Source organism: Propithecus coquereli, unplaced genomic scaffold, assembly GCF_000956105.1.
Source record: "Propithecus coquereli isolate 6110/MARCELLA unplaced genomic scaffold, Pcoq_1.0 Scaffold536, whole genome shotgun sequence".
Classification (NCBI taxonomy): Eukaryota; Metazoa; Chordata; class Mammalia; order Primates; family Indriidae; genus Propithecus; species Propithecus coquereli.
The window spans coordinates 781,413-802,844 of record NW_012151241.1 but is presented as its reverse complement, the minus strand read 5'-3'; the positions used below and the strand labels follow the sequence as shown (position 1 = coordinate 802,844).

General features: G+C 36.7%; 1 protein-coding gene across 1 annotated transcript in view; it reads left to right on the top strand.

Annotated features, from left to right (window-relative positions):
* Positions 1-10,218, top strand: part of CPD (carboxypeptidase D) — a 70,268-nt gene extending 60,050 nt beyond the window's left edge. Inside the window, exons 14-21 of the mRNA XM_012657315.1 lie at positions 964-1,099; positions 2,030-2,161; positions 3,297-3,392; positions 3,495-3,559; positions 6,741-6,872; positions 7,423-7,608; positions 7,916-8,015; positions 9,768-10,218. Of these exons, the coding sequence (XP_012512769.1) occupies positions 964-1,099; positions 2,030-2,161; positions 3,297-3,392; positions 3,495-3,559; positions 6,741-6,872; positions 7,423-7,608; positions 7,916-8,015; positions 9,768-9,994 (1,074 nt within the window). The 3' untranslated portion in view covers positions 9,995-10,218. The remainder of the gene's footprint in view (positions 1-963; positions 1,100-2,029; positions 2,162-3,296; positions 3,393-3,494; positions 3,560-6,740; positions 6,873-7,422; positions 7,609-7,915; positions 8,016-9,767) is intronic.
* The last annotated feature ends 11,214 nt before the right edge of the window (positions 10,219-21,432 follow it).

Sequence of the window (21,432 nt, the reverse complement as noted above, 5' to 3'; positions counted from 1 at the left end):
GGCGCACTTAAGGACTTTGAAGGCCACATGTGGCCTTAATGCTGCAGAGTCCCCACCCCTGGGCTAGAATTACCTGCAGAGTGCTTAAAAAAATATACATATGTCCAGAGATCCCCCATCACCAGAGATTCTGATTCAGTAGGCCTGTGGTGAAGCTCAAGGTACACCTTAGAAAAAAATCTCACCCAGGGGAGAGATTTAGAACCAATGGCTTAAAGAGTCTCAAATATTTTCAATCTGTAGACTGTTTTGCTAGAATAAATAAGCCAGGGATCATTTATTCTGATTTACTATTAGAAATGTATAAGATGAAGTATATCAAAAATTGGGAAGCTATGGATCATCTGAAGGAGAAATTATTATGGGTAAGACAAATATTCCACCTCTTTTTTTTTTTTTTCGACATATTGATTTCAACTCTTCTGTCTGATTGTTTCCAAACATACATTGGTATTTGTCAGATTATACATTCTAATTTTTAATCTAGAAAATACAGTCTCACTATTATTGATCTAAGCCAGTGGTTAACAAACTTTTTCTATAAAAGGCCAGGTAGTATGTATTTTAGGCTTTGTGCGGCAGACACTCTGTGTTATAACTATCCAGTTCTGCCATTATAGCACAAAAGCAGTCACATATAAATAAACAGGCATGTGCCAATAAAACTTTATATAGCAGGCAGCAGACTGGGTTTGGCCTGCAGGTAGTGGTTTCTGACCCCTGTTCTAAGTCACCAGGAGGTCTCTGGGAACATTAGTTGTACAGTAGTTTTTTGCTTCTTTTTAATTTATTTGAAGCATGAGAAAATTTTATTTATTTATATATTTCTTTTAGTGTTCTACCTTTTAAATTGACTGTGTTTAAAATAAATAATAAAGATTTTCTGTTTGAGGCATGCATGGGAAGGTGCCTGTTGATTCTATATAGAGCTAATAAACTCGTTAATTTCTGTTTCTGTTTTAGTTGGTTGACAGGACTAGGATTGTGATTGTCCCTTCTCTAAATCCCGATGGGCGAGAGAGAGCACAAGAAAAGGATTGTACTTCAAAGATAGGACGAACAAATGCTCGTGGCAAAGACTTGGATACGGACTTCACAAGTAAGACTAGATTTTAAGCCATTGAAGTACTTTGGAGATAATTTTCATTCTCTTTGCTAGGGGATTGGTTGATCCTATTGTGTCAGTGAGTAATGGGGTACTTTCTTGCCTAGGTTATGAATGTGATGTATAAATGAATACAGACATCCAGAAAACTTGGTGAATTTTTCTCCTTTTTCATTTGCAAAAGTACTTAAAGTTTTTTTCATAGAAATTCAGTCAATAGTATTGGAGTTCCATCACTAGTCATATAGAGATGTGTGTTCTCTCTCTCTCAACCCTCCCATATATGTGTACACATACACACACACACACACACACACAATATATGTTGATTTGGAGGGGCCTGTTTCTTCTTTACTTAAATGGAATCATCAACTATTTATATCATTCCGTAACTTTTTTCACTGAATACATTGTTGAAATCTTTCCATCTCAGTACTTGGAGACTTCTAATATTCTTATTAATGGCTTCTTAGTATGCTATTAATCTATGCCAATACTCTAGTTTATTTAGCCATTTTCTACTGATGGACATTTAGCTTGTTTCTAATTTTTTTGCTTTTATAAACAATGCTGTGAAAAACACCTTGCTTTCTGAAAATCTTATTTTCTTTCAAAGATAGTTTATATGAATATATTTTCTAAGTTATTTTTTTATAGCAGGATATGTCTGCCCTTTTTTTTTCCCCAATAAGAATTTTCTTTAACTTGCTTAGAGTCATTAGTATCCTGAAGTATGTAAAACTCAGAATAACCTACCTTCTATTATGTATCTTTCTTGCTTGAGATAGTGCCTTATGGAGAAATAAAGTATTTATGTACAAATTTTTAAGTTAGCATTTTGTGTTCAGGTAGATATTATTTTCATGGATACTCATACTAAGATTTAAAACTTGGTATGTTATATTTGACTTTTTTCTTTTTTAGATAATGCCTCCCAGCCCGAGACTAAAGCCATCATTGAAAATTTGATTCAAAAACAGGACTTCAGTCTTTCTGTTGCTTTAGATGGTGGTTCTGTGCTAGTCACATACCCATATGACAAGCCTGTACAGACAGGTATGTAGAATGTCATTTTATATATATACTATTCAACCTAGGTAGGAAATTCCAGTTAAGTAATGTCTCTCCTAAATTTTTTAAATGGTGAACATTTCAGCATACTCCATGAGCAAATAACCAACGTAAGAAAATTGTACGTATGTCAACAGTTCAAACAGTTACTTGGAGAAGAGAGGTCAGATCTAATGAAAGCCTAGCTTTATTGAGTCTACCCATCTTGTTACATACTATTCAGTGTAGTCCACAAGCATTTATTGAACAATTATTATGTCCATAGATATTGGGAATACAAGTGAATATGACACAATATACTTGCCTCAAGAAACTCACAGGGGCCGGGCGTGGTGGCTCATGCCTGTAATCCTAGCATTCTGGGAGGCCAAGGCAGGTGGATCATTTGAGCTCAGGAGTTCGAGACCAGCCTGAGCAAGAGTGAGACCCCATCTCTACTAAAAATAGAAAGAAATTAGCTGGACAACTAAAAATATATAGAAAAAATTAGCCGAGTATGGTGGCGCATGCCTGTAGTCCCAGCTACTCGGGAGGCTGAGGCAGGAGGATCGCTTGAGTCCAGGAGTTTGAGGTTGCTGTGAGCTAGGCTGACGCCACGGGCACTCTAGCCCAGGCAACAGAGTGAGACTCTGTCTCAAAAAAAAAAAAAAGAAAATCACAGGTAACCAAATATTAACAGGACAGAGTTACCCTCTCCTGCTTTAAACTTTGACTAACTGGTTACACCTCATGGTGAGTTAAACAGTTGCTTGTTGAATCTCTGTGGGGGTCACAGTATATGGAGATGGTTTGGATTGTTTTCAGTGCAGCTTACATTCTTAAGCTTACAGCTTAAGAATATTGTTATCGGCCACAGTTGCCCCAAAATACAAGCTTGTATTTTAGTGTGGTAGCCAGTTGTGTACTCACCATTAGTACCTGTTAATATAAGAAAAATGTTTGTTGTCTTTGTCTGATTATCTTGGACTAAACAAAACCATTTAGTTAATTATAATAACTTCTCAATAAACTTCAGTGGAGTGTAAAATTTACTCGAAGAGGATGATTTGTATCCATGAAGGTGAACTTGGAGAAAAATCTTTTGGATTTCTTCACTGACTTCCAAATTTTCTTTTTGTAGTGGAAAATAAAGAGACTCTGAAGCATTTGGCATCTCTTTATGCAACCAATCACCCATCGATGCACATGGGTCAGCCCAGTTGCCCCAATAAGTCAGGTAAATATTTACCTTTCGTTAATGTTGTTTTTGTTGCTTTTGTGGGGGAGGGGGTCTTGCCTTGTGATCTTGTTGATTCTATATCTCTCAATGCTTTTATAGATGAAAATATTCCGGGAGGAGTAATGCGTGGAGCAGAATGGCACAGTCACCTGGGCAGCATGAAGGTACGCTTTATAGAACATGGTTAGAATGGAGTTATGAATATTGGCCATCGAGTGAAAGAATAGGCAACTTTTCTGATATTGCAAAGTGAATGACATCTGCTTCATGGCTTTCTTGACATGTTTAGCCCTAAAATTAACCTGACGGGTTTTTTGTTTTTCTTTTTTTTTTTTTTTTTCCGCCATTTTAACCATTTTTGATTGTACCGTTCAGTGACATTAATTACATTTACAGTGTTGTACCACTATCACCATGTCTATTTCCAGAACTCTTTCATTGCTCCAAAAAGAAACTCTGTACCCACTAATCTATAACTTGCTATTCTCTTCTTCCCACAGCCTCTGGAATGTCTAATCTACATTCTGTCTCTATGAATTTGCCTATTCTATATATTTCATATAAGTGGAATCATACAATATTTACCCTTTCGTGTCTGATTTCTTTCACTTAGCATATGTTTTTAGGGTTCATCCATTTTGTAGTATGTATCAATACTTCATTTTTATGGCTGAATAATATTCTATTGTATGTATATACCATATTTTGTTTATTAATTTGTGTGTTTATGGACACTTGCATTATTTCTGCCTTTTGGCTATTGCAAATAATGTATTGGCATGCAAGTATCTGTCTAAGGCCCTGTTTTCAATTTTTCTGGATATATACCTAGGAGTGGAATTGCTGGGTTATATTGTAATTCTATGTTTAACTTTTTGAGGAACCACGAAACTGTTTTCCACAGCAGCTATACCATTTATCTTACCAGCAATGTTTAAGGGTTCCAGTTTTTCCATATCCTCACCAGTACTTTTTTTTTTTTTTAATTATTATAGCCATCCTAGAAGGTGAAGTGGTATCTCATTGTGGTTTTGGTTGATATGTCCCTGATAGCTGATTGTGTTGAGTATCTTTTCAGATACTTTTTGGCCATGTGTATATCTTCTTTGGAAAAACATCTGTTCAAGTCCTTTGCCCATTTTAAAATTAGGTTGTTTATCCTTTTGTTATTGAGCTGTAGGAGTTCTTTATATATTAACATAAAGAATATATCCTGGATGTTATATATTCTGGGTATTAAATCCTTATCAGATATATGATAGGATTTTCTCCTATTCTGTATGTTGTCTTTCTAATTTCTTGATCATGTCCTTTGATGCATAAAAGTTTTTAATTTTCATGAAGTTCACCTTATCTATTTTGTTTTTCTTGTTTATTCTATTGTCTTATTTAAGAATCCTTTAACAAATCCAAGGTTATAAAGTTTTCTTTTAAGGATTTTCTGGATTTAGCTCTTGTATTTAGGTCATTGATACAGTTTGAGTTCATTTTTATGGTGGGAGGTAGGAGTTTAACTTCATTTGTTTATATGTAGAAATTCAGTTGTCCCAGCACCATTTATTGAAAAGAATATTCTTTCCCCATTGAATGGTTTTGGCATCCTTGTCAAAAATCAGTTCACCATAGAGGTATGGATTTATTTCTGGATTCTCAATTCTATTCCATTGGCCTGTATGTCTATTTTTATACCAATACTGCTGTTTTGACTATTATAACTTTGTTGTAGTAAGTTTTAAAATCAGGAAGTGTGAGTCCCTTAACTTTGTTGTTTTTAAAGATTGTTTTGGCTATTCAAGGCTCCTCATAATTGCATTTGAATTTGAGCGCATTGGCTTTTCTTTTTCTGCAGAAAAGGCATTAGGATTTTATTTAGGGGTTGTGTTGAATCTGTAGATCACTTTGGGTAGTAGTGACAACTCTATAATATTGTCTTTCTATCTGTAAATATGGTATGTGTTTCCATTTACTTAGGTGTTCTTTAATTTCTTTTTAATGGTAATTTAATTTGTTGTCCATCCACTTACAAATTAGGCAGGAGTTGTTTGCAGATGCATAGTTAGCTGGTCATTTCGTTCACATGTACAACCAGAAAATTGGCTTCATTCCCATCCCTGCTTGCCTTAGCTCCTTTATTTACTAAGAACTTACTACTGGCTGGCACTTCACTGTATTAGTGATAAATAAAATTTATTCCCTGGCCTATTATACAAATAACTATATTATAGAATTAATCTATTTGATCTAGAAGAAAGCAGTTTTCAACATGCCATGAGAAATTAAAGACAGAAAAGATTATATCTAGTCAGAAATACAGTCTTCTCTTTACAGAGGAGATAGCATCTGGGATGCAGAGAGGAAGCGGTATGGAACAGTCTAGTTTAGTTAAAATATGGGGTGTAATGGAGAACAGCAGAAGATAGAATGGAAAGAGAGTCTGGAGCTCTGAATGCTTTGTTTTAGTAAAGAATGAGAAGCCACTGAGGTTTTGAGCAGGGATGATACAGGGACATGATCTGAGCTGTGCTTTGGGAAAATTAATATCTTGACAGTGGGTTAAGATAGTTTGGAGGAAGGATAGACTGTTGCAAGGAGACTGGTTTGGAATAGTCAAGACAAGAAGTAATGAGGACCTGGAGTAAGGTAGTGGCAGTGGGAGTGGAGTCAAAGGATGATGTTTTAGAGATAGTGTAGAGGTGGAATTGATAAGATTTGGCAATTATGAATTTGATAATAGTGAAATAAAGAAATAAAAGACAAGAGATTTCATGGCTATGTGAGAAAATGAGTTAATACCATTAACTGAATTAGGAAAAAGAACAGGTTTGTGGGGGGAAGATGGTAAGTTAGGTTTTTGAACCTGTCTATGCCGGCAGTTCCTATGCCTTGATAAATGCTATGTTGTAGGCAGTGACTATTGTCACCAGTAGGCTACTGGTTGAGGGTGTCAGAGGACAAATGCTTATTCTTCTTTCCAGAGCTCTGAGAACAATGGTGAAGTTTCTGGGTTTAGAGGGAAGCTAGCCCTCTCCATGTACTTATTCATTCATTCATTTATTCAACAAACCATAATAAAACTTCTCTACCTGCCAGGCACTGTGGGAAGCACTGGAGATATAAAAATGAATTAGACATAGTCCCTGTCCTCCAAGGCTCTCTTAGGACCTGTCATGTTTGTGACTGATTATAATACAGAGTGATTTGTTTATATTTGCCGTAAAATGCTTTACAGATTCTTTGTTTACATCATCAAGGTTTTCTTTTTATTTCACTTGTTGTATCACAAAGCCTCATTCTTTCTTTTATTTATTAATTTTCCCACATTTGATTTTGAACTTTGTATTCTAGGATTATAGTGTCACCTATGGCCATTGTCCAGAGATCACAGTGTACACAAGCTGTTGCTACTTTCCTAGTGCAGCACAACTCCCTTCGTTGTGGGCAGAAAATAAGCGATCTCTTCTTAGCATGTTGGTAGAGGTGAGTCCTTCCCTTTTAACTAGAAGCAATCTCCCTGGAATATGTTCAATGGAGACTTTTATCAAAACATTTCTTAATCTTTTACCACAAATTTATATTATTTATTTAAAATTTATATAGAAAGGAGAGTTTTGTCCATTTTATGTTTCCTAAATAGATGCCATTCATTTACCTGTCTGGAATCTGCTGTCATTCAGGTAATTTGATCTTGCAAGATGTTGCAGGTTCTTTGATTTGAATATCACACACAGTTACTGGAGTCAGTGTACTATGGTGGGAAGGAAAACATTCAAGGTCTTAGAAGACTGGGCTCTAATGCTTTAGGCTTTGACTATATCAGAGTTCTCTTTTACCTCCATCTCTATGACTTGGAAGCATTGAATGAGTAGCAAACAAAGTCAGAGTCAGTGGGGAGGGAGAAATAAGCAAGCCTTACAGGTTATGTGGGTTTTTTGGTTTGTTTTGTTGATTTTAGCCATGCTTCAAACTATTGCCTCCAGAATAGCTGGCATTATGAAAACATAAATTTATATTTTAAACATTTTTTCAGGTTCACAAGGGAGTTCATGGATTTGTTAAAGATAAGACTGGAAAACCAATCTCTAAAGCAATCATTGTACTTAATGAAGGAATAAAGGTACACACAAAAGAGGGAGGTTATTTCCATGTACTGTTAGCCCCTGGTGTCCATAACATCAATGCTATCGCTGATGGGTACCAGCAACAACATTCACAGGTAAGAAGCTCAAATTGAGTGGTATCATGTAAATTTTTATTCCTAATAATATTTCTATTTTATTTTGAAACTCTTGCTAGAAAGCTTGAGGGGCATAAAGACATAGAAAGTATGACCACCTCTTGATTATAATATCTTGTTATCTTTCTATCCTTTGGCAACAAATGGGAAATTTTGATAACATATTGCATGCTTTAGATGACAGTGAATCATCTCCTTGGTTTACTATACAGGGCCTAAGAATGTAGCAGGGATGCAGTATATCTTAAGTAAACTTTTTCATAATTCTTGCACTTTATCCTTCTAGGTCTTTGTGCATCATGATGCAGCTAGTTCTGTGGTTATAGTCTTTGACACGGATAATCGGATATTTGGTTTGCCAAGGGAGCTTGTGGTAACTGTATCAGGTAAAGAAATTTTAATTTTTAGTAGTTAAAGTTAAAACCAGTGTTGACATTTTGGTTTGAGAGCGGATCACCTCCATGATCACCTGAAGCTAATTACTTTTCTTCTAATGTCTACTCATCTAAACATGATTTTCGTGGACCACTGTTCTCCCATATGTTCTCATGGCTTGACCTTCACTTTTTCAGGTCTGTACTCAAATGTCACCTCCACAGAAAGGCCTTCCCTGATCACCCTAACTAAAATAGTACCCGTCACTTTCTCTACCCTGCTTTTTTCCATCATAGCACTTACGACTAGCTGACATTATATTATATGATGTGTTCATTTATTTGTCTATATTCAGTCTCTCCCACTAAAACGTAAACTCTGAGAGAGCAAGGAGTTTATCTGCATCCCCAGATTCTAGAACCAGGTTGGCTCATAGTGGATCTTAATGAAGAGTTGTTGAATGAACGAATGATTTGCTTTATATAATATTAAGGTTATAAATTCCTAGGACTTTATATTAGTTCTTCTTTCCCAAGATCCAGGAATGAGGAAATGTTTGTTTTCTCCATGGTTAATTGGTGCCATTGCTTGAATTACTGAACGGTTAAGAAGAAAAAAATATGTGGTAAAATAAATACTCTGCTGTATTGTGTTTATTTGACCCAAAGAGCCTTAGTTCATTTGTAAGCACAACTTGGGCTTGAGGCAAAATAACCAAGTTTTAATACAAGGTGTGTGTAGGAGAGATCCGTAGTTGAAAGTAGTATATTGGAAACATGGTCCAGTGATAGAGCCTGTTGTGGTGTGTTTAAAGAGCTTTTCGCTCAAATCAAATAAGGTGTGAATAACTTAGTGGTTAAAAACACAGGAGCTGGCTGGGCGGTGGCTCATGCCTGTAATCCTAGCACTCTGGGAGGCCGAGGCGGGCGGATTGTTTGAGCTCAGGAGTTCGAGACCAGCCTGAGCAAGAGCGAGACCCCATCTCTACTAAAAATAGAAAGAAATTAATCGGACAACTCAAAAATATATAGAAAAAATTAGCCGGGCATGGTGGCGCATGCCTGTAGTCCCAGCTACTCGGGAGGCTGAGACAGAAGGATTGCTTGAGCTTGAGGAGTTTGAGGTTGCTGTGAGCTAGGATGACGCCACGGCACTCTAGCCTGGGCAACACAGTGAGACTCTGTCTCAAAAAAACAAACAAACAAACAAAAAAAAAACACAGGAGCTAGGATTCAGCTGTGGTTTGAACTTGTCTCTCTGAGCTGTTGTGAACTTAATTTGTATTATTTTATTATTTTTTGTTACTAAGACTTTTTGATACCCTTATGTACAAATTTAAAATAAATGAGGGGTTTTGCATGAAACGAAAAGTTACTGAAAAGGAAAAGTAGAAGTGCTAAAAAGCAGGTTGCAGAACAATAGACAGTGTAATTTCATTGTGGTGAAAGAAAAAATAGATGTACATACACGCATGAAGATCTGGAAAAATGACACTGAGATAATTAAAAATGATCTCTGGGTAATGAAAATGTAAAGATGTGAGGTTTTATGGTTTTGGTTTTTGTTACTTTTGCTTAATTGTTATTTTCTAACTTTGCATACTATACATACACTGTTTCTATAATAATAAAAGGTTTTTCTTAAGTGTGTGAAATAAAAATAAAATAAATGAGGGGCATATTATTAAAAGTGCTATTGTAAGTAGCTGCTTATTCATGTCCTTAAAGTACACTACCACCCACTTGATGGTTTTTGTTTGGCAGGTGCCACCATGTCGGCATTGATCCTAACAGCTTGCATTATTTGGTGCATCTGCTCAATCAAGTCTAATAGACACAAGGATGGCTTTCATCGTCTCAGGCAGCATCATGATGAGTATGAAGATGAAATTCGCATGATGTCAACCGGCTCCAAGAAGTCCCTCCTAAGCCATGAGTTCCAGGATGAAACAGACACTGAAGAGGAAACATTATATTCCAGCAAACATTGAAAAACACACTTTGCATATCTCCCAGCATAAGTACTAAGCGAAATTACAGTTCCTACTGGGAGACACTGCATTAAGAAGAAAAATAACTTTACTTCTTCAAAGAGTTTTGGGAAGTTAACTTGCTACATTTGTATTCTCTGTGAATTTTGCTGTCAGTTTTGAACTTCCCTTCCTTAAAGTACTCTTAACCTTTAAAAAGAAATCTGATGTCTATTTATGCAGCAGAGATGGGACAGCCACTTTGTTTTTCTTTTTAATTTAAAATGAGCTATTTGGAGCTTATGTGATAACGGCATAAAGCCAACTAGTGGATGTTGTATTTTGTACATCAGGTATTTACTAGTGGCTTTAGCTTTTTTCCTTTATTTTGAATGGCCAAAAGAATCCAGAAACATTAAGGCAGGGACAGCAGTCAGAATCTGACATAAAGCTTTAAAAACTCGGTTTTCTCAATCTACTGAGGAGTACTTTTCTCTAGTTATGAAATAGCTGGAGTTTCTCTTATTCAGGTTTAATGGAGGTTGAATTGATTTTTAAAAACATATAACATTAGGAAATGAATAAATGGGCTTCCGCATTTGGCTTTCTACCTGTTCCAAAGCTAGATCAGAACTGGTGGGCTGCACTCTAAGTAGGATTTCACTACCTCTCTTGTAAGGTTTAGCAAACTTCTAAATATCCCCATTTTAAGGGAGAACTTAATGGCTTTGTTGTGAAAGATCTAAATGGCTACTTTAATGGAGCTGAAAGGGAGATCTAGCAAAAGCTAAAACTCGTGTTGCCTGTCTTTTAACTTGGTAAAAACTCACAGGTGCTGCTGCTTTTATCCGTGAAGCGCTAGCTTATTCTAGAAATGCCTAGCTCTTTAATATTTCCTAAATTTGAACCTTTTTCTATGTTGTACACTCATGGTTTTCAGACGACCCAGCCATCTACAAGATCTGAATTCTACTGAAAATATCTGGAAGTGTGGAAGAGACCTACTCGCACATTCTTAACCTACATTTAAACACAAAATATCTATACTTCGTGCTCCAGCCCAAGCCTCTGCCCTATAATAGCATACTATTATTGAAATAGTTTGGCCTGTCTTGTTCATATAGGCCTCTGAAAGTGACTGGGTTCTTTGTCCTAATGTTTCATTTGACAGTCTCTTTTTGATCGACCAATTTTGTTAAAATTCAGTTGAAAGCTTTTAAGTGTGGCTCCCTCCATTAAAAAATATGTAAACTATGAATTGCCGTGTGCTATAACACTGCGGTGTGAAAGTGTCATCTTGACTGCCAATCAGGCAAAGACCTGAAAGATTTACATTTTACTGTGTCTGTCTTATGCTATTCAATGGAAATGATGCTTTTTGTAAGTGTGAGTCTTACCAATGATCTAATGGTTTAATACCTTTGAATGTTTTAATGGCCAAGTTGCTGCTGAACTTGTACTAAATCAGGGGATCAAAAAACTTGCTCTCATCTTTTCAAATTGTTTTCTATATCCGTTAATGTATCAGTCATCCCAAAGCCTTCATGTGAGGACCTCGTGGCGCGACGGTAGCGCATCTGACTCCAAAGCCTTCATGTAGAGTGGTTTACCCTCCATCCACCTAGGTCATTCAACCAGGTTTTGTGAGGAATGCATCCAAAGCGGCTTCATAAAAAGAAATTTTGTTTAGCAGGAATAGTGAAGTCATGACATTTGTTAATAAGTATCTGTGATAAATATGAGTGATTCAAGGTTAAGCCATTCTGATATTAATCCTGGTATTAGCAACTCTAAATTCTGCCACCTCACTCTCATCCCACCACATACGTGGAACAAAGTTTGTGGGATACTAACAGTGAGTGAAGTATACATGATTTAATTTCTTCTAATCTTTTATTTTTTTCTTTAAGGATGTAGTATATTGCTCTTTTTCAGCTTTAATTTTAAGAGTACAAAGTTAGAAAGCCAGTAAGGGGCCTATGAGCATCTGGCCCTACTTGGGATACTACAGCTGTAAATGAAACAAAGTTGTTGTGACAGCCTTTGCTTTATCAGCATTGGCCTTCGGTAGAGAATACCTTTTGCATTTACTTCTCTCTTGGATTAAACATGTCTTTAACTGTACGTGTCAGTGGCTGGAGACCATGCCAGCCATATGTGTAAAGTTTTTAAAGAAATGAACATACAAATAGGTCTTTTAGAATTTTTCCTGAACAAAACAAAACAAAACAAAAAAACCCAAATTCTGCTTTAAATCTTAAATCTTTAATGAATTTCTAAATAATGCATTTGCTGGAAAATAAGGTCTTCTCAACCGGTATTACCCTATAAACATGAATGTACATGATTCATGACTACTAAGACTGTGTTCTCAGCCCTGCTCTGTCTTCTATTTGTGGATCTAATTTAGTATTACACCACATTAACTGCTTATGGCATTGAAGCCATGTGGGATGGGGATGCATTTCTTCAGTGTTTCTCCTACAGAGTTTCCATTTCCTTGGAGTCACGGAGGCAAGTAAGTATCACAGTATTAAGAAATTTGCCCCAATCTGAGTTGTGCCTTTCTTTACTCACAAGGCATGGTTTTTGTCCTGGTGATCAGTGTGTAAGCCACCTTTCTCTCCTGGCTCCTACTAAAATCAAAGCGATTGAGTAGGTAATGTTTGAAGTGTCTGCCTATGTGAATGTACTTGTACTGATTATGTAGTTCAGTAAGATGAGCCCAAGTATTATAGTTTCAGAAGGAAAGACCCTTAGTTTTGATGTATGTTATGGAACACGTGGGTAGTGATTGGGATCCTATCCAGCACAGGAATGCTTGCAATGCACATAGAAGGGATTTGCTTTGGGACTTTGTCATGTTCCAGAAAGGAAACATGTTGTATATTTGGCCCAGTGTAATTGATTGGTTAATCTTTGGTAAATTTTACCTGAATGGGATTTGCTGAATTAATTACTATTGAACTTAAAACTAATTATGAATTGACAAATAAATAAAAGGTTAGTGTTTATGTCTGAGCTTATTGTGTTTCTGAGCTCACACCAGTTACTTAGTAACCGTGACCTGCTGTCCATTCCCATTTATTCTCAGCATTAAATAGTTTTATCTTCTTGTTGCCAGAAGGGCACTTGTGCCAGGTTTTGGCCCCTGCTGTATTAAAAGCTTCTTGGCTATGAATGCTGTAATAGTGCCCTATGTTATGGTTCTTGGGTGGAATTGTTTTAATAGTAGCAACCCAGCATTTCCCCTATATTTTTGCTTTATTGTTATTACTAAAAATTCCACTATGATTGATGTTCAATGATTTTCTACCTAGCAACTTTTTGAGAACTCTTTGAGTTTCTAATTTGTTTTAATTAAAGCAGAATTTTGGAGGGTGATTAGGGTCCTTGATTAATGTCAACTGAACTTGGATTTCCAGTTCATGAAGAAATCTCTCCTAATACCCATTTCTCCTATTTTTAGCAATAATTCATTAGTGGTTCCACTTGACTTTCAAACTATTATCTTGGTTGATTTTGATTGACAAAATATATTGTGAAATTTAAAAGTAGATTATTACCATTTTGAGGCAATTGGACATAAATTATGTAAATATATATGATTATGGTTTTTATAAATGGCATGAGTGTACTAACTACATTCTATGCTGGCCATGCTGCAGATTTTCTGGAGGTATGACATAATGGTATTTTTTAATGATCAGATTAAAATCAACTTTTCACCTCTCCATTTGTTTCAGAGTGATACTCCTCAGCTCCAGAGCAATCTATAGCTATTTATATGAGGTGTGCAACACCCATTCATCTCAAGTGCTTCAGTCATTGGTTTATTTCATGCACTGTGCCTTCAAAATGAAATTTTTAAAAGGGACTTTAAATGAAGTTGAATAGTAGTTTTAAAAAGTCAATCTGTGTAATTTATGTGAAATCTAACTGTAATGAGTTTCTTTCTGTTTTTTATATGTAAACAGATCTACTAATCCTGTATAAAAGTTATTTTATGATGTTTGTCTTTGTGTTTTGTCTCCAAATCCTTTTTCAGAAGCAATAGGCCAGAAAAAGTTATAATTAGTTGCAATTTGAAAGTTTTGTATTTAGTTTTGCTACCTATACTGGGGAAAAATAGTACAAGGTTCAGAATACCTGTAGAACATTTCTGTCTTTATGAGTTGACTCAAAAGAAAGCTTTTGTTTCTGAAATAATCACATCATATAGTAGCCACAGTTCTCTTTTCTGTTTGTAGCTCAGACCGATACATGTTCAATCACTTCACAATGACACCATAAAACTGACCATTGAAAGGTTTACGTACCCATTTAAAACTTACTTGTTAAAAATTTAGTTATTTTCCCAGGTGAGGCCCAGTTAGAATAATGTGTCCTAGAACTTTTAGGCGCAGTAATGATGAATTCGTTGGCTTGAACTCATTTTGCTTTTTATATAGCAAAACTTTGTTGCTACTGCTACTCTAATAGGAACTGGGAAAGCAAAATTGTACAAGAAATATGGGCTCTCTGACAAAGAACTCATAGTCTAGACCGGAGGAAATAAAATAGTTTGTACTTCAATAGTGATTGGTTCCTCTACAAAGAAAGTCTCTGCTGTAGAAGAAGTAAAGCAGAGAGGTTTGAGCATGGACTTTGGAGCTGGACCAATCTATGATTGATTCTTGGTTCTGCCACTTGCTTCCTCTTTCTATGTGACCTTGTACAAGTTTCCTAACGTTCTCTGAGTCTCAATTTCTCTAGTGGTTAAGGAACAATCCATGATAGGATTGCAGTGGGAATTAAATAATGTTAGCTATGCATAATAATTGAATGCCCATGGTAACCAGCATCATTTTCCTTCATTTGCTGTTTTCCGATCACTTTTAAAGAAAGTTATTTTATCAAATACATGAACAAACAAAGATCTGTTTACAGGTGATCTTTTTAATTTAGAAGAAATCCCTAGACATGAATACCTAAAAAAAAAATTCCATTTTGTGGTTTAATAGATTATCTAAAGCATGCAGTAAAGTTTTAATTATAGCAAATGCTTTATATTTGTTTTTAAATCAAATTAGATAGTATTTATGCTTCTTCTGTGAAAGCAGCCTTAATTGCTACAGGAAGTCTGAACAGTGATTGTGGTTCTTTTTCTTTCAATGTTTGAAATATTTTCCTGAATTTTTCTCAGGAGTTTTCTTATACCTGAATCAAGAACTCTTTTGCTTTGTTTCATAAACAGTAATCTACCTACCAACTGTGTTCGGTTTTTCAGAATTCTAAAAGCTGGTTTTCAGCAAAGTAAACATGATGGTCAATGCTCATACAGTACTCAATTATGAGTAGGTGCCATCATGTAGGTCTTCATTTCTTATTCTCACTTGCAGTTAGAATGACACTGACTCTATGCTATTTATCGAAAACCTCAGATAAATATGCCATTAATTATTATCCACAACTTAAAAGCTATGAAATCAGTAGATAATGTGAAATTTTAACTTTAATACAGTTTCCACCCACATTAATCAGAGTATTAAAAGCATGCTATTTTTTTTTTTTTTTGGTGTTTTGGCTGAGGTCAAATGGGATCCTATTCCCTATTACTGTGTAGGCAAATGTAGACAAGGTGAGCAAAAGTGAGATATGCTAGCCTATATGGAGTAGAAACATGTTCAAGTTCAGAGGCCAGCATGGAAGAAAATTGAAGACAAAAGAGTGAGAAGATTTACTTAATTAGACTGAAGGTATGGTAATTGGAAGTGGGAGTATACTGAGACAGATGCCTCAAGTTCAGCAAGGATAATTTATTGATTCAATTAGAAGCAGTATGAAGAGGCAGTGATAAAGTCAAGGCTGTGGGTGGAAAACCAGCAGGTGGAGAAATTTAAGATGGAACATGGAGAAACAGAGTGCAGACGAAATAGAAATTGTCATGATTAATTGTCATGCGTTATATTCTGAGATTGTCACTGAGGTTCAGCCAAAGTGAAAGGGTCATGGGGAAAGCCTAGATTGCTAATTTCAAATAGTTGGAGTTATTCCAATATTTATAATTATTGTTACTTATTATGTATCATATGGTTCCTAGTAGAGTTTTTACAAACCAAACAGGCTTGTGATCTAGCATCTGAAAGATGTAAGTAACTGAAAGAATTGATTCTAAAGATAGGGAATAGAATAGACGGGGGATAGGCAGGTTATGGTAATGGCCGAATTGGAGAACTGCTAGATTCTTAAGAAATAATTTTAGAGAGTTTTAGATTTACAGAAAAATTGCAAAGATACTAAGGAGTTGACTGCTGAGGTTTTTATTTGGAGGATGTGGGTTTTGGGAGGGCAAAAGAGGAAAGCTTATATAAACAGTTTTCTATTTAGCAGGACTTGAATGGAATACTTGTGAAACAGGGACTGGGCATAGGAAACAGGGTGTCTAGAACCTGGCCAGCTATGTGTAGCTTGAGTAGTTCAGGTGTTAAGCCGTGGTGCTACTGCTTCTAGGTGACTGAATTACACTCAAATCTCTAGTGTAAGTTATCTCCATCTTAGAGTTGGGGAAGACCTCACAATTTTTCCCCACCAGTCAAAAAGAGCAGAAAAAGTTCTATACAGGTTTCAGATGTTGACATCATCAAACACTGTAAAACAAATAATACATAACCATTTTCAAAGAAATAAAGATAAACCTGAGACTATCACAGGGAACTATAATAGAACTTCTGTAAATTAAAATACAGAAACTAAAATCAAATGGATAGTTATAGTGGTAGATTGGGCACAGAGAAGCAGTAAACTAGAAGATAGGTCTGTAGAAATTCTTATGCAGCACAAAGACAAAAGGAAAATATGAAGGAGAGAGTAAAAAATGTGTATGTAACGTAATAATACTACATATTTGATCAGAGTTCTAGAGAAGAGAAAGAAGAGAACATAGGAAACTATTTTAAGAGACAATGAGAATTTCCCCAAACTGGTAAAAGATATCAATGCATAGATTAAAGAAACTTAAGCGAAGCAAGAAAAAGTAAACACCCACACTTAGACACATCAGTGAAACTGCAGAGCACCAAAGACAAAGAGAAAAAAATACATAAAGCAGAGAGAAAATAAGTTAACTTTAAAGAATTAGCAGTTACTAAGAGATTAGACTCACCCAACAATGGAAACCAAAGTACATTGAAATTATACTTTTAAAGTGCTAGAGGCCAGGCTTGGTGGCTCATGCCTGTAATCCTAGCACTCAGGGAGGCCGAGGCGGGCGGATCGTTTGAGCTCAGGAGTTCGAGACCAACCTGAGCAAGAGTGAGACCCCGTCTCTACCAAAAAAAAAAAATTGGACAGCTAAAAATATATAGAAAAAATTAGCCGGGCATGGTGGCACATGCCTGTAGTCCCAGCTACTCGGGAGGCTGAGGCAGTAGGATTGCTTGAGCCCAGGAGTTTGAGGTTGCTGTGAGCTAGGCTGATGCCACGGCACTCTAGCCCGGGCAACAGAGTGAGACACTGTCTCAAAAAAAAAAAAAAAACAAACCAACAAAAAAAAATAAAGTGCTAGGGAACACATTAAATAGCTTTCAACATAGAATTCTATATTGAACCTGTCTTTCAAAAATGAAGGTGATTAGCTGGGCGTGGTGGTGTGTGCCTATAGTCCCAGCTACTCAGTAGGCTAAGGCAGGAGGATCTCTTGAGCTCAGGAGTTTAAGGTTGCAGGGAGCTGTGATCGGGCCACTGCACTCCAGGCTGGGTGACAGAGTAAGACCTGTCTCTTAAAAAAAAAGAATGAAGGTGAACTTCCAGGTAGCTAAAAACATTAGTGGCAGCTTAGCTACCCATCTCCCAATATTTCATTGCAAAATAATGTCAAACACAAGAAGGAAAAAGTAAATCTATACGGAAATCACACTCAGCATATTTCGAAGTCAGAGAGTTTTGAAACTTCAAACTGAATAAAATGAGAAAAATCACTAAGTTGCAGCATGTACTCACAGGCACCCACACCCCAGGCTCTGCAGAATGAAGACAGATGGAGATAAACTGCAGGAAGACAGAAGAGGGACACCAGCAAAAGGGCATAATGTTCTAACCTTGGCCTGAAACTACTGCCAGAAAGACTAAGTCCATCTAAGTCTGAATGGTCTAAAAAAATGTGTCCAAGCAGATCAGAGCACAAACTAGAGGGAAAGTGTTGCGGCCTGGATTGCAGAACGGGGGATGGACACAGAAAGAAACACACAGACACACACAAGACGTACAAGACTGCAGTAGTCAATTCTACCAGTCGTTTTATTTATATACTTTTTTCTGTCCGGCAGCTACTTCCTGGCACATGACTACCTTGGGCGCCCTGAGGAAAATACATTTTCATTCCTTCCAGACGATTGCTTAAGGGAAGCAGACGTTTGCATCTTAACTTCTTGCATCTTAACTTCTTGATTCTTAACTTCTTTATCTCATTACCGTATGTAGGACGATGAGATGCCTTGGCTTGTTTGCAAGACCCCAGGCGCTTGGTTATCTGTCATAAAGCTGTCTGTCATGAGGAATAGTTCTGTTTGGTCAACAGGCCGTGCCCGGGCCTGTTGACCTCTGGCGCCAAGGAGAGCACACCCAGTTTCGCTGACTCTGGGCTTAAGCCAATTTTGCCCAGGGACGGTCCCTACAGAAAGGGTTTCAAAGTGAGCACAATTTAAAGGGGACAGGTGTAATTTAAAGGGGTGGTCTTGAAACACATAGCCTCTAGTAAAGGAAAAAAATGAAAAAAGGAGAAGCACCTTTTGACAATTAGGTGATGAAAGAAAAAAGATGCAAAAGAGGAAAATTTAGAGTCCTGCTAGTCAAATGAGAACTGCAAAACTGGAGCACTTACGACTCCTCCCCTTTGCCAAAACATACCAACAAAAAACCCCACTATAGTACCTGAACTTTGCTCTATTGACAGAATAGATCTCAGCCATGAGTATGAATATATAAGAAATAACAGATATGAATGAATATTGAAAAAGAAGAAATAAATTTGTCATTATTTGCAGATAATATGATTATGTATGTAGAAAACACAAAATCTATAGACAAGTTAGAAGTAATAAGAAAATTTAGTTCTACTTCCAGCTATGGGTGGATTGGCTTGAAAGACCTTCTCATGAAGAACAATTAGAAAGCTGCATTGAAAAAAAAACAAAAACGTTTGAAGGATTGGAGAACTACTAAGGTAAGAAAAACTTATGGGATCAAGATCCTAGAGCAAAAGGAGTTGAGAGGTGAACATAATAGTAAAACTTTTACTTTGGGGCATTTATTGGTTCATAAGTGGTGACCAAGAGGTCGAGACACGTAGCAGCAGAGAGGCCAGGCAAGAGGCAGAGAACCCAAGCAGAAGTTTTAGGCAGTATTGTCGGGCAGGGGAAAATACAAGTTTAGCACCGTTCCCTGATAGGTTTGCTAGTAAACAGGCTTTCAGTTAGGAAACTGGAATGGCTACACATTAGAAGTAAGGGCTAACCAGAAATAGACCAATTTTAATAAAAGCAGAATCCCACTTGGCATTAGTTCCCTCCCATATTGGATTAAGCCGATCTGCCTCTACCTAAACCACCTGAAAGAAGCAGCAAACTTTCTCTGGAGGAAGATAACATCATCCAGAGCCTCAAACAATTATTACAAATTAACTATAATAGAATATGCAGCATCTAATCAAAATTACTCTTATTATCAAAAGACAAGATAAAGTGACAAAAGATCAAGGAAAAAATAGAAACAGTCCTATGGGAGGTACAGATTTTTCAGTTATCAATCAGAAATTTTAAAATTATGGTGATGAATAAATTAAGAAAGTAGAAGACATAATGAATTTTATCAGAGAATTAAAATATATTTAAAATTTAAATGGAGACTTTCATCTCTGGACAAGATGGAGTAGATGTATTTCTTTCTATTCCTCCCACACAGCAAAGAACCTCATACATTATACATTAAACACACAAATGTTTCAAAAAGACTCAAAAAGGCAGAGAGGCCAGGCAAAAGGCAGAGAACCCTAGCAGAAGTTTTTGGCCTTATCACAGACTGGGTAGCGACCTCAGTATCTGAAGAACAACATGAAGGTGAGTTCCGTGGGTTTTCTTTTTGTCTCAAATATCCCATAATGGGTGCTGGAGAAGCTGGCAACCCAGAGATGCCAAAGGGTGCAGACAAGAAAAGCTCAAGGGAAAGGCTTCTCTCTCTAGACAAACAGGTAGCCTAGCAAGATAGAATACTTACAGTCAGAAATTGCACTACTCTAGACAAATGCCAGAGAAAAAACTAAGGCCCATCTTCACCTCTTGTCAGCAAAGCTGAGTGAGTAGCCTAGAAATCCACCCTCATCTGGCTGTAATGAAGCACCCCCTCCACCTCTGAAGTGTCAAAGAAAGCCAAGGCTGGAGCTAGGACTTTCATCACTGGACAAGAGTAACAAGCTTCCCTGTCATGGATCAGTGCAGGCCACGTGGGGAGCAGTATCGAAGCACCCCTCCCCACCTGGGGTATCAATGAAGGCCAAAGGAGAACGTGAACTTCCATCTGGAAGTAGCAAGCAGTTCCCTGACTCCCCCACTAGCACAGTGTCAGAAGAAGTCTGCTTACACAGATTTAAACAAGATCCAGAATCTCATAACAAATACCTATAATATCAGGATGCAATTTAAAAAAATCATTCATTATGCCAAGAACCCAGAAAATTTCAACTTGAGTGAAAAAAGGCAATCAACATACCCCAACATTAAGATGACACAGATGTTGGAATTATCTGACAAGGACTTTAAAGCAGCTTTAATGAAAAAAATGAGCAATTACAAACTTAGAACAAATGATAAAAAGAGTCTCAGCAAAGAAACAGTCTCAGCAAAGACAGAGGATATAATAAGGAACTGGATATAAACTTTAGATATTAAAAATACAATAACTGACATAAACTCAGCAAATGGGCTCAAAAGCAGAATGGAGGGGAGAGAGGAAAGAGATACTTGCCTGTCAGTGAATCTGAAGACAGAATAGCAGATATTACCCAACCTGAACAATAGAAAATCGATTGAAAAGAAATTAGTAAAGCCTTGAGGATATGTGGGACTTTAACAAAAGATCTAGCATTCACGTCATCAGAATCCTAGAAAAGAGGAGAAAGAGTGTGGGACAGAAAAAGTATTTGAAGAAATAATGGCTGAAAATTCCCCAAATTCAGCAAAAGACATAAACGTGAGAATCAAGAAGCTGAGCAAATCCCGAACAGGATGGATCCAAAGAAATCTACACCAAGACACATCATAATTAACTTCTGAACACTAAAGAAAAAGAACAATTCTTGAAAGCAGAGAGAAAAGATACCTTAACTATAGTGGAAAAACAATTCAAATGACAGCTAATTTCCTCATCAGAAACTGTGGAAGCCACAAGGAATTGGCACATTTTTCCAGTACTGACAAAAAGAAATC